The sequence below is a fragment of the Malus domestica genome, chromosome 17, assembly GCF_042453785.1.
Source record: "Malus domestica chromosome 17, GDT2T_hap1".
Classification (NCBI taxonomy): Eukaryota; Viridiplantae; Streptophyta; class Magnoliopsida; order Rosales; family Rosaceae; genus Malus; species Malus domestica.
Window position 1 is genome coordinate 33,537,575 of NC_091677.1, and position 12,864 is coordinate 33,550,438.

Genomic DNA, 12,864 nt, shown 5'->3' on the forward strand with positions numbered 1-12,864 from the left:
TTCGGGACAAAGTGGTCATTAATAAATTGATTCCCGAGCTTATGTTGTTGGCTTTCTGAGAAACAACACTAGATCGTGGTGCAAATTGGCAAATTGTCTTTAAAAAGACGAATGCTTTTGACATGCATCTTCAAAAACATATAGTCAAAAACTTATATTTAGATTTGACAATAGACGGAGGAGGTACCTTCTACGTTGTTTTCTACCACGCCTTCTAAACCTCGAGTATGTTCGTCAATTCTTCAAATACAACTGCGAAAAGAAAAATAGATGGAGGTCTCACAACACGTCAAGAAGTGTATAGTGTAATTTCTCAAACTTGAGAATGTTTTGTGAGAGCAAGATAAACCTTGCGGGAAATGAATGAGTATGTTCGTCAATTCGTCCATTATTTGCTTTTGCCACCAAATGAATTATTTTGTAGCGGATATTGAGATTAGATGGAGGCGACACCTTTTATGTTGATTTTATCTAGGATGGTGAAGTTGTATGTGGTCAGGTTCTTCTTATCAACGGTTCTTTCTCTGTCAAGATAGAGTTAATGCCTCGCACGCGACTGTTGACGAAAAGCTAATCTTGCCTAATCCTTCTTTATTTTCATTGAAAAAGAAAGCTTCTTTCTTAACAAAATTCACATATATCTTTGCTATCAAAAACTATAAATGACTTCCTCCATTTCTTCTAGCTTGCGACGCCGTTTTTGTCTTGGTTTATCCAGAAGCACTTTATTGCATGCACTGTAAACTTGTCATCACCACCTCAATTTCTACCAGAAAGCGTTACATGCATCGGACAACTGTTCAAAGAAAGATGCTTTGTTTGTAAGCACATACGTAATTTACATATACTCAGAGCGGAGAAGAACCAGAAGATGAGAAATAACACCATGGATTACCTGCATTTTACTTCAATTTCAGCAGCAGCAGCTGCAACCTTCCCTCTCTGCATTACCAACGTTGCAGTACTACTCATCCAGTCCATGGTTACAGAAACAAGAACTGGAAAAACTCGCCGGTGGGACCTGTTGGATGGCCGATACTTGGGAGCCTTCCTCACCTCAGCATTCGCCTGCATGAAGATCTATTCAAGCTATCAAAAATTAATGGTCTACTCTTTAGCCTGAAATTGGGTTCACAGCCCGTCATTGTGGCATCTTCACCGGAAATGACATGCCAGATCTTTCGTCAACACGATGATGTTTTCTGCAACCATATCGTCACTGAGGCCTTCCGGTTAATGTCATACGAAGGGGTGTCCGTTATTTTTTTCTCCGGTGGGTACGCGGTGGAGAGTGCTAAGAAGAATATTGGCGGAAGAGGTGTGCTCTCTTAAGGCCCTGAAGGCTTTTGAACCAAATCGCAAGCAACAGGTTTGTCCGTCGCATCTAAAATTTTACCTGCTCGATGATGTATACTGCTCGGATAAACTGGTAACTGCAAAGATTGATCTTCAATTCCTTCCTAGTCCTAAATATTGAAATTGATTTTCACATGTAACTATGTAAGCCCTCCATAAATTACACTTTAAGAGAGTTATTGATTTTCTATCTAAGTGAGAGTCACGATTTAGAGCGGGTTTAAGCGAGTTAGGAGGGCGCCTAAGAGGGTCTAGGTGTATTTTTTTAATTTTCAAACGTCTAGGGACTAATCGGCGCAGTGACCGTGGCGCTAAGTAAGGATTTTTAGAACAGTAATTACAAGTGAAAGAAAAATACCACAACACCGTAGTACTAGTGGCATGATCCAATTTCATTCAAAGAACAAATTTTTTTTCAATGATTTGTATCAAGATTGTAGTTTTTAATATTTAGCTTTGGTCTATTGGAGGGATGGAAATTTTTCCTATATATCTAGGGCACGTTTGTTACACCTCTTTAGGAGGGATTGGCTTGGACTACCTTAAGTAGGACTATAATCCTACGTTTGGTAGGTTGTGGGACTAAAATAAATGGGACTCGCCTCGACTACGAGTCCCTGCGAGCCATGCTAGCCGGTCTTCACGAGTCCCCCCAAAAACCACGGGATTAGCTAGGAACTTTGCTTCGTTCTGCTTGATTCACCTCATCAACCTCGATTTCGACGGCATCTCTCTTCGTCCTGCTTGATTCACCTCCCTGCGAGCCCTTCTGTGAGTTCTGGGCTTCTTCCTCCTCCCTGCAAGGGTTCTTCCACCACCAACATCAACCAAAAAAAATCCCCATCTCATATTTCCCACCACCAACCATCACCCACAAAAAATCCCCAATCCCATATTTCCTGCCGCCACCATCGCCATGGACGCACCCCTAGGGTTTCTTCTCTTCCATCCCTCTAAACGAGGGAAAAGTATGCAGCTTGAAAGAATAACAGTTGACGACGGAGTGTAGTCTTGGTTGTCTAATGCTCAATACTTATGCCAATTCCAGTTCTGGATGTACTCTTTCCATTTCTTCAATAATCTTGAATCTTTTGTTTAATAGTAGGTTCATGGGGGTACTGAAGCAACTCTATTAAACTTCAATGTCAAAGAATCATGTGGCCATTAGAGAGTGGGCTTTCTTCTCCTTAGCCAACCTTATGAGTAACCTTGTATGTAGTAAGAGCCTTTTCGATTGCACAAAAAAGGAAGGGAGAGAACTAAAAGAGACAATGAGGGAACTGGCGAAAATTCTCGGCATATCCAATGTTGTTGTTGATTTCATCCCAATATTCAAGATCCTCAAGAATTGAAACGGAGAACAATGAAGATTTTCCCGAGATAGGATGCTTTCTACGAGAAACTTATCAACGAGAAGTTGGAAGAGAGGAAAATCAGAATCCAAAAGAGTATTAAGAAGGACAAGCCGGACTTGTTAGATGTGTTACTAGAATGGAGAAGTGATAGAGATGACGAATTGAAAAGCCTTCCTAGAAATATCATCAAAGGGATACTTTTTGTGAGTCGATCATCCAAGTGGTAGGAAATGACAGGTTTGTTGAAGAGACCGACATTGCGAATCTACCTTACCTTCAAGCGGCAGTGAAAGAAGTTTTCCGGCTCCACCCTGCAGCCCCAGTCATACAGCGTTGCACAAACGAGGCATGTGAGGTTTCCGAGTATCATATTCCTAAGCATTGCTTTGCTCTGGTAAATGTTTGGGCGATTGCGAGGGACCCGAGTATTTGGGAAGAACCTTTCAAATACAAACCAGAAAGGTTCATTGGTTCGAGCATCGATGTCAAAGGCCAAGACTTCGCTCTGCTGCCTTTTGGGAGCTAGAGAAGGGTATGCGCGGGATGGCCCCTTGCTCATCGCACGGTGCACTTTTACTTGGCAGCGATGCTCCTGCTTTTGAATGGGAATGTGCTCCTGAGATCTTGGAGAATATGGAAGAAAAAGTGGGACGTACAATTCAAAAGGACAAGAGAGTTCGGCTGTCGACTTCTGTATACATGTAATGTTCTGTGGTAGAGTCTTGCACCGTTAGCCTGTCAAATAAAAGAGCCATGCATGTGGTTAGAGTTTACAAACTGAGGCATAACCTTATGGTGGATAACACTATTTGCAAAGCATGAGGTTTGGGGTTCAGAACCCGCCACCGTAATTTGAACAAGATGTTTTGTCTTCTGACAATGGAGGGATGAAGAGTTTTGAACTTAGGACATCTTTTAGCATTGAAAAGAGAAATGATACTAGATCAAAATAACTTGTTATGTTTTTAATGAATCGTATAATACATATTTACTAGTTATTCATGTCCTTAAGAGCCAATTCGAGAAAACGTGAACATTACTGATTAAAAGGGGAAAGCAAACAATTAACATTGAAGCTAATTGGAGTAGTGATCACTGAATTTTAGCTCAATTAAAGTTTTGACCATTGAACTAAAAATCCATAAGCATTAGTTCTTGAACTTGTTTTAATATAGAGAAATGATAATTTTCTCTAACTCCATTAGAACATCAATCCAAAATAAAGGATTTAAAGAGAGAAAAAACATAGATAAAAGTTCTAACAGAATTGACAAAAAAAAAATGATTGCTTTACATCATAACAAGTTCAGTGATCAATACTCACGAATTTTCAGTTTAGAAACCAAAACTCCAATTGAGCCAAAGTTCACAATTCCTCCAAAGTTCCCTTTAAACATTAGAAAATCAGATCATAGAACATAATAATTTACATGGTAGAATTTCTTGGTTATTTGTTAAATTTTTATTTGTATCTTTTCTCAATATTTAATTAACGACTTTATGCGAAATCAGATTGCCTCCGAAATCGAAAGTATTACATGAAATCAAGCAGGAGAGCTCTGTCAATTTTGGACCAATGCCTCACAATGGCGCATATCAGGCAAACTCAATCCCACCTCACAGTTTCCGGCACCCTTTTCGATCCTTACGCAGCTGCCAAGATCATCGCCTTCTGTTCCGAATCGAACTCCGGCGATTTACGCCATGCATTTCGACTCTTCCGCCACATGCCACACCGGACCACCTACATTTGGAACGTCATGATCAGAGCTTTCGCCGAGAGAAATGAGTCTACGAGAGCTCTCTCTCTCTACAACGACATGATTCAAAGCGGCCTCCTGCCCAACAACTACACTTTCTCCTTTCTTCTTCGAGCTTGCGCCGACCTCTCATATCTGTCAATGGGTTTGTTGCTCCATTGCCATGCAATCCGGTTGGGGTGGGAGTCGTACGATTTTGTGCAGAATGGGTTGATCCATTTGTATGTGACTTGTGATTCCATAAACCCAGCTCGGAAACTGTTCGATATGAGCGTTTATAAAGATGTTGTTACCTGGACTGCGTTGATTAATGGGTACGTGAAGTCGGGCCAAGTTGAGGTTGCACGGGAGCTGTTCGATGAAATGCCTGAGAAGAATGCAGTTTCGTGGAGCGCTTTGATTAATGGGTATGTGCAAGTTGGGTTGTTCAGTGAGGCTTTGGAGCTTTTCGTCGATATGCAGGTTTCTGGGGTTTTGCCTAACCATGCCGGGATTGTTGGTGCACTCACTGCTTGTGCTTTCCTTGGTGCACTGGATCAAGGAAGGTGGATACATGCGTATGTGAGCAGGAAGGGGATGAAATTAGATAGAGTGTTGGGCACTGCTCTTCTCGACATGTACACAAAGTGCGGTTGTGTTGAAACTGCTCATGCTGTGTTTAATGAGATGCCGAGTAGGGATGTCTTTGCTTTCACTTCTTTGATTTCGGGGCTTGCAAATAGCGGTGAAAGTGAGAGCGCCATATCGTTGTTTGCGAGAATGCAGAATGAAGGAATTGCGCCCAATGAAGTTACATTCATATGCGTGTTGAGTGCTTGCAGTCGGATGGGTTTGGTGGACGAGGGATTGCGAATCTTTGAAAGTATGAGTAACATTTTCGGGATACAGCCAGGGGTCCAGCACTATGGTTGTTTGGTTGATTTACTGGGAAGAGCTGGTATGCTAGAAGAGGCAAAGAAAGTTGTGAGAGAGATGCCCATGGAACCAGACTCGTACGTCTTGGGTGCATTGCTCAATGCTTGTAGGGTTCATGGAGATGTCGAGTTAGGTAAAGAAATGGTCGAGCGCTTGTCTGGGAAAAGCTTAGACCACAGTGGCGTGCGTGTTCTTCTTTCAAACATCTACGCCTCCGCCAACCAGTGGGACGATGTCACAATGCTGAGGAAGGGAATGGAGGAGAAAAAGGTGAGAAAGGTGCCAGGATGTAGCTCGCTCGAAGTCAATTGCGAGGTTTTTGAGTTTGTTGCCGGAGACAGGTCGCATGTGCTCATGGACGAAATCACGTTGGTGTCGCTTGCGATTGACAAGCATTTGAAGTCTTTTTGGATTGATAGGGATGATGACAAACTAACTGAATAACTCAAGTTTTAGCAGAGTTGGTTTCCTCTTTTACAAACTAATTCATCATGGAGGATGTCTATTTAGGGTTGTCGTAGGAGGCAATTTCAAAAATCAGAGAAATCGAAATTTGTCAACTGCTACGATGAAGATCCGTGAAAGAACTAAACCAATACTGCGCCATTGAAACGAGGACATTGTCCTCGGAGCCAGAGAGTTCTCTTCTTGATTCGCAGACAAAGTGAGAGGTCGCAGGGGCGGTTATTAGGATGCTGAATGATTGGTCCGCTGTGGAACATCTGCATGTCAACTTTACATAGCTAGGCAGTTGTGGGATATTGTGATACTGGTTCTTGGTAGTACCGGCTGAAAATCTTAGGCAAAATGAAGGGTAAAGATTGAAGTTACCAAAAATTCCATGCATTGAAGACCAAAAGATCCACATACGGATTCGTATCAGAAATATCACCTGGAAGAGTGAAACTCATGGACACTATGATTACTTGCAGGAAGAAGTCTAGCTAACAGGTACCTAACACGATTGTCGATTATTAGAGCTATGTCTACATGTTTCAAAACTCAGTTTACAATCACCTGAAAATAAGGTACCGATTAAAACGACGAGACATTTACCCAACAATCAACAATGATCTCAAAAGTAACAACTAATTATATACCGGGTTGCAGTCCAAGTAGAACAAACACCTCCAAACTCCCAACGAGTCGTTGTCAATGTCATACCACTACAGATACCTTATAGTTTTTCACCGAACATGGAAACATTTTAGTTTTTGGTTAAGTGATCGTGGTTATTTCTAAGCCTCGAATTAATCTTTGGTCTAATCTCTCCTTATTGCAGATTTGGCTAAATGAAATAAGATTTACAACTGAATTCCCTACTTTGAGAGTTAGAACTATCATCTGCCTTCACAACGGTTAAAACTCGACCTCTCCATTTATAGCTCACCTGCAACCCATAACCCATCTCCTTATGACCTAACAATCTGTTGATGGTTATGAACCATCACCTCCCGTAATTTAGCTGGCCTCATATCCTATAACTCCCAAGTTCATTCTCTATCACTAACGGAAGGCTCACTCTGCAAACACATTAAGAAGCTCATCTGTCACCTACGAATTGATAAACCAAACAATTTAAAGCTATTGTGGCAACATATTCTGCGCAATTTGAAGTATGTTATCTGGTTCATCCAGATCTTCCCAATCAAAGTGCTAACAACAACTAAATAACCCAGCCTGCTATAGATCATATGTTTCAAATATAAAGTAATCTTTCATAGGAAACAAAGACAGCAAACATAGCCATATAAAGTAAGAAAATTCAAATTTGACACCAATATGCTCAGCAACTACCCAATGGACATCAAATTCAATAGAGATAACCCACCAACACTTATACTCGTCCTCCTATTCCTCCCCATCCAAGTAAGAGACGAGATTGACACCCCAATAACCATGAAAATCAATCGCGTCGTCATAAAGCAAGATGAAGCTGAAGGAAGACAATAAAACAGGAATACATTCTTTCACCTTTGCCAACAATACATGCGTTTGAAATGGAAATTTAGACATTGCGGAAAACCAATCATCTCTCCAATTCTTCCGAGGAATGCCAATTCCCTAGACGGCTAAAAACGGTTAAGAAAGCCCCCCAGAATAAGCTGTGTTCTAATAGTAAGGGTTTAATGCTCAACATCTTCAACATTATGGATATGCATGCCCAATTCCCATCCACCACCAGCATCAATCGATGAATCGAAGGTAAAAATAATTTCGAGCATATAACAACGTGCAACAACATTTCAAATGTAGTATCATTATATATATATAGATAAAGAGTGAGATGACAATAATTAAGTCGTAATTCGATAAATACAGACCACGGCGTACGATTTAAGCTTATTTGATCGCCAACCCACCACACAGTCACAAAGTTCTCATCGTCCAAGGGAAACATTTTTGTTTAATTATAAGATATTTATAGAATTACCAATTTGCCGTCATCATCATCATGATATTCACACGGCGGCGGCAGCTTCCTTGACTGTAGACGGTGGTGGGGAAACGGAGTCAGCGGTCACCTCCGGAATCTTGACATAACCCATCTTCTTAGGGCTAAAGTCTTCAAAATCGTCATCGGAAGAGCTGGAGCCGCCGTCGTGGCGACTGATGAAAACGGACCAAGCCAGGAACAGGATGGCGGCGGTGAGAGCGCCGCAGCCGACGCCAAAGAGTAGCGAAACGACGACGCTCAGGATGTCCTTGGTGCGATCGCGGAGGGAGCTGAGGTCGTAGGAGGAAGACCCCGAGTCCGTTCCTATAACGGGAAAGAGCGGCGCCGTCTGAGTTCGCTTCTCGCTGGCGGCGTCGTGGTGAGGGTGTGGGACGAAGCCGTCGTCGAAGCGGGCGGGGTGGAGGTGGACGGGGCGGATCTGGCTGATCTCGGTGACGATGGTGACGAAGCCGGAGGAGGAAGAGGAGGAGGGGAGGCGGCGGAGGGAGAAGGAGTAGGAGGAAACGAAGAGGGTTTTACAGGGCCTTGATGCGGTGGCGGAGATTGCGAAGAGGGAGAGGAGGGCGATGAGGAGGAGGAGGGATCGTTGACTCGTTGACGCCATGGATTACTAGCACAAAGGAAGACGGGGAGCCTCTCGTTCTCTCAGTCTTCTCTTCTTTCTCGTTTCAATTGGCAATTTAGGGTTTTAAGCAAGTTCCAGGCCCCAAATCATCTACTTATATTACCCTCAAAAACTCTAAATAATTACAACATCGTATTAGAATTGTAATTCATCGTTGTTAGATTTGGTTTAGAATTTCTATGTAATTTAGTGATTTTTCATATTAGGTTTAGATTTGAATTTTTTCAATTAGAGGTGTACTCAATTCAGATTTTAAGGGAATAGAATAGATTTATGAATTTTGATAAAGTTTAATAATTTTTAAAGTTTTTATGTAAAGTTTTGAGTGAATTTCCTCAAAATTTTAAGAAGAGATTTGATAATGTTTAAAATATGCTGTGAAATATCTTTAATTTTTTCGAGTTTCCCAACTTTTTAAAAATCTTTTCAAATCAATTTCTAAATTAATACACTTAAAATGTATGAATTTCTTAAAAATCCTAATTAAATACCCCGTTAGACTTTAAATGATCATTTAAAATCCTGATTAAATATCCTTCAATTTTTAAAGAGAATTAAATGTTTATAAACCCCAATTGGATGTACCGCTTAATTTAACTAATTGACACAACACAACAAAACCAGTTAAGATTACAAATTAATACAAAGACGACTCGTTGCGAGGTCATATCTAAAAAACTTGTCGCAATAGTATTAGAAATCAAACTTAAAATTTAATTTAGTATAATTTAGTGTGAAATAAAAAACAATCAAACCTTATTCTATTAAATAAGGTCGGCTGTATGAATATTAAAATGTCAATACGCTCAATTTTGCGTCAAATTTTCTATTAGCTCCAAATACTTTATATGTTTAAAGAATATAATTAAGTGTGGAATACCTTATGATAAATTTACATTGTGTGAATTAGCTAAATTTACAAATTGACCATTCATTTTTACTTTTTTATCTGAATCTGACTTTTCTGTTTTTTTATTTTATTATTCTTTAAATTAAAAGGAACTCGTGAAATGCCATCCTCGGCCTGCCACGCGCGAACCCCTTTACTACCAACTACCAAACGAAACAAAGGCACAGGAGACAGCCACCGTCGCAGCCATGGCGAAGCGAGTCGGCAGCCGGAACTCGAACGAGTCCGCATTGACTCGGGGCGTCAAGTCGGTCTTTCGCTTTGTTCGATTCGCCGAGTTCGAAATCCTGTTTGTTCTTTTCTTCGTAATCGCTTTCATCATTTTCAAAGATCTCGTAAGTTCCCAGTTCCTTGTTTCTCAAATTTCTTCTGATTCTTTGATTGGATTCTTGATTTTTGCATTTTGGTTTCCTAATTATCATTATATTATGTTAGTTTGGTTAATTATGTAACTTAATTTTCTAGAAATTGATTCTTTTCATATAATTAATCACCTCATGTGATATGTTAATTTTAGGGACTAACAAATTGTACAGATTCTTTAAATTATTGACCAAAGATTTGCTAGTAGGTAGTTTTAATCAATAGGGGTATTCGAACTTGGGACCTCTTGGGGTAGAGAAGTACCATTAAAGGTTCAATTTTTCTTGCAAGTGGATTGGAGCTTGAAGTGGTTAAGAGCGTTTACCCTTGCACCTGAGGTCCTATGTTCGAATCTCCCTCCGCCAAGATCGATGGTATAACAAATTAAGTAACTTTATAAAACAAGTGTTTAGTTTCTGGTTACTTCCGCAGGATTGCAATCTTAGTCTACTATATGCGTGTTGCTTAGGTAGGAAATGGTGTGGCTCTCGTGAATGTAGACAAAATGAAGGTTTTAACATAAGTAAGAAATTGACGTATGTCCTACATCAGAAAGTAAACTAAAGGCTTATGCATTTCTAGGAAGCTAAGTTAAAAAGAAAGTACTACAAAATGGTTTTGGTTTAGTGTCAAAATTTAAATGTAAGTTCATAGGAAAAGCAAAATACCCCAGTCATCCTATGGAAACCTATACCTAATTCAATAAGCCGAAATTTGATTTGATCACAGAATGCATTGTAGTTAAATGAGAATAAACGAAACCCAGCAAAGAATTTACCATTCCTAAGTTAACAAGTAGAGGAGAAACCCTCCAAAGATAGAACTAAATATCAGAATATGCCAATTACACTGCATTAATTTGAAACAGAGGATTCATTTAAGTCCTAAACCTCCCAAAGAAACTATTGCATAGAAATTTATAAGAAAAATGAAAGGCTAACTAAAAATGATGGAAAGAAACCTCCAATAGTTCTACCACTAGTTGGTCAACCGTTTTTGAAGCCCTTTTCCTCATCATCTTCTGCTTGTTTACAACAAAACCCATAGGTTACATTTGACATCATCAATGCAAAAAATGCACCAAGTTAACCTTTCCACACTTTCATTTGTTTCAATATACAGAGAGAGAGACCTAGATAGTCATGTTTTATCCTGTATTCTTCAGAATCTTTTGTATTGTTTTGTTTCAAAGCTGTTTCGTGTTAGTCAACCTTATTCTTGAGGTTTACATGAATTTGAAAAGTTGGAATCCTGGTAGTTGGTGAAGAGAAATAAAAAGGTCGTACCCAGTGCACAAGGCTCCCGCTTTACGCAGGGTCTGGGAGAGGTAAATGTCGGCTAGCCTTACCCCCATTTATGGAGAGGCTGCTCCCAAGTCTCGAACCCGAGACCTACCGCTCATGGGCGAAGGCACTTGCCATCGCACCAAGTGCGACCTCTAGTTGGTGAAGAGAAATAAAAGAAAAAAATTATGTCTGGATGAAAAATGTGTAGCAGTGAAGTAGATAGGTCTATATATTTGGTTGCCAATATGAGTGTGGCAGATTGATCTATACCTAATAGAAAAATAAAATTAGGTTGGACCGTTGGAGGGAAATTTAGGCTGGTATGTACCTATGTTAGGCTATGTTTGGGCAAGGGATTTCCATGTCCTGAGGCGTCAATGCCAAGTTATAAAGGAATTGATAAAAAATGAGGGATTACAAAAGCCCTCCATGACCATTACAAAGGCATGTGAGAAGGATTTGCAAATCCCTACTTAGAAGGTGTCATTTGCAAATCCTTCTTATATACCTTTGTAGTGATCATGGACTACATTTCTTAATCCCTCCTATCAACTTTTTTGTGATTCATTCCTTGCTACTTGGTCTCAATCCTTTGGAACTTGGCAATCCCTCAACCAACAAAAGCCTTGAGGATTTTTTTTTCCAGTTTTAACGTGTTTTTCATGTCCTTTTCTTTTTGTCGAATAACCTGCATTTAGTATCTCACGAATGATAGATTACACCTTTCAAGATGACTTGGTAAATGTTCAATTGGTTCAATGTTTTAGTGGATCAGCATATTAACAATTGAATGTGTAAACTGCAGACATCAAAGCCGGAATACAGTCAGATTCTCGTAAAAAAGCCCGGTGGCGTTAGTATTTGGCCTTACTAGCGGAATATCTCATCGTTGGATAAACATTTGGTATATCATTCGGATTTTCTTGTACTTTTTTGTAACACAACAGATTATCTTGCCATCCTTCTATTTTTATTTGCAAATCCTTCTTATATACCTTTGTAGTGATCATGGACTGCATTTCTTAATCCCTCCTATCAACTTTTTTGTGATTCATTCCTTGCTACTTGGTCTCAATCCTTTGGAACTTGGCAATCCCTCAACCAGAAAAAAGCCTTAAGGATTTTTTTTCCAGTTTCAACGTGTTTTTCGTGTCCTTTTCTTTTTGTCGAATAACCTGCATTTAGTATCTCCCGAATGATAGATTACACCTTTCAAGATGACTTGGTAAATGTTCAATTGGTTAAATGTTTTAGTGGATCAGCATCTTAACAATTGAATGTGTAAACTGCAGACATCAAAGCCGGAATACAGTCAGATTCTCGTAAAAAAGCCCGGCGGCGTTAGTATTTGGCCTTACTAGCGGGATATCTCATCGTTGGATAAACATTTGGTATATCATTCGGATTTTCTTGTACCTTTTTTGTAACACAACAGATTATCTTGCCATCCTTCTATTTTTATTTGTATCTGTACATGTAATTATATGACGATTAAACAACAGCTTTCAATATTTGTCTACGGGTTATTCGACGGACAAGGATTGTCTGCCCTCCACTTCCAGTACCCTCCTGTTTTGTGTGATCACAGTTAAGCCACGTCAACATTTTATATTATTTTTTTATAGATAGATATAATAAGACAAAAATGAATAGTAATATAAAATGTTGACGTGGTTTAGCCGTGATCACACAAACAGGAGGGCACAAGAAAGGCACCGGAAGTGGAGGGTAGACAATCCTTGTCCTTATTCGACACCAAAATTTACAGGGTGTTACGCGGGCATAACATAAACGTATCGAAAAACAGGGGGAATATCGCAATGAAGTAGATGAACG

At 39.9% G+C, this 12,864-nt stretch overlaps 2 protein-coding genes and 1 long non-coding RNA gene across 3 annotated transcripts; 2 read left to right on the forward strand and 1 right to left on the reverse strand.

Annotated features, from left to right (window-relative positions):
• Positions 1–3,969: 3,969 nt before the first annotated feature.
• LOC103405903 (pentatricopeptide repeat-containing protein At5g66520-like) lies at positions 3,970–6,430 on the forward strand. The gene is made up of 2 exons (XM_070817715.1): positions 3,970–4,144; positions 4,224–6,430. Exon 2 carries the CDS (start codon positions 4,250–4,252, stop codon positions 5,828–5,830), a length of 1,581 nt encoding a protein of 526 aa, XP_070673816.1. The 5' UTR covers positions 3,970–4,144; positions 4,224–4,249; the 3' UTR covers positions 5,831–6,430.
• A 1,418-nt stretch (positions 6,431–7,848) lies between these two features.
• On the reverse strand, positions 7,849–8,448 carry LOC103406018 (uncharacterized). The gene has a single exon (XM_008345047.2). It carries the CDS (start codon positions 8,446–8,448, stop codon positions 7,849–7,851), a length of 600 nt encoding a protein of 199 aa, XP_008343269.2.
• Positions 8,449–9,467: 1,019 nt separating this feature from the next.
• Positions 9,468–12,539, forward strand: LOC103405904 (uncharacterized). Its single transcript, XR_524494.3, has 3 exons — positions 9,468–9,714; positions 11,834–11,932; positions 12,321–12,539. It is a non-coding gene; the product is annotated as an uncharacterized lncRNA (long non-coding RNA).
• The last annotated feature ends 325 nt before the right edge of the window (positions 12,540–12,864 follow it).

Bases quoted from the DNA above. Each gene is read 5' to 3' on its own strand.
- LOC103405903 (XM_070817715.1), top strand. From the start codon at position 4,250: ATGAAATCAAGCAGGAGAGCTCTGTCAATTTTGGACCAATGCCTCACA.
- LOC103406018 (XM_008345047.2), bottom strand. From the start codon at position 8,448: ATGGCGTCAACGAGTCAACGATCCCTCCTCCTCCTCATCGCCCTCCTC.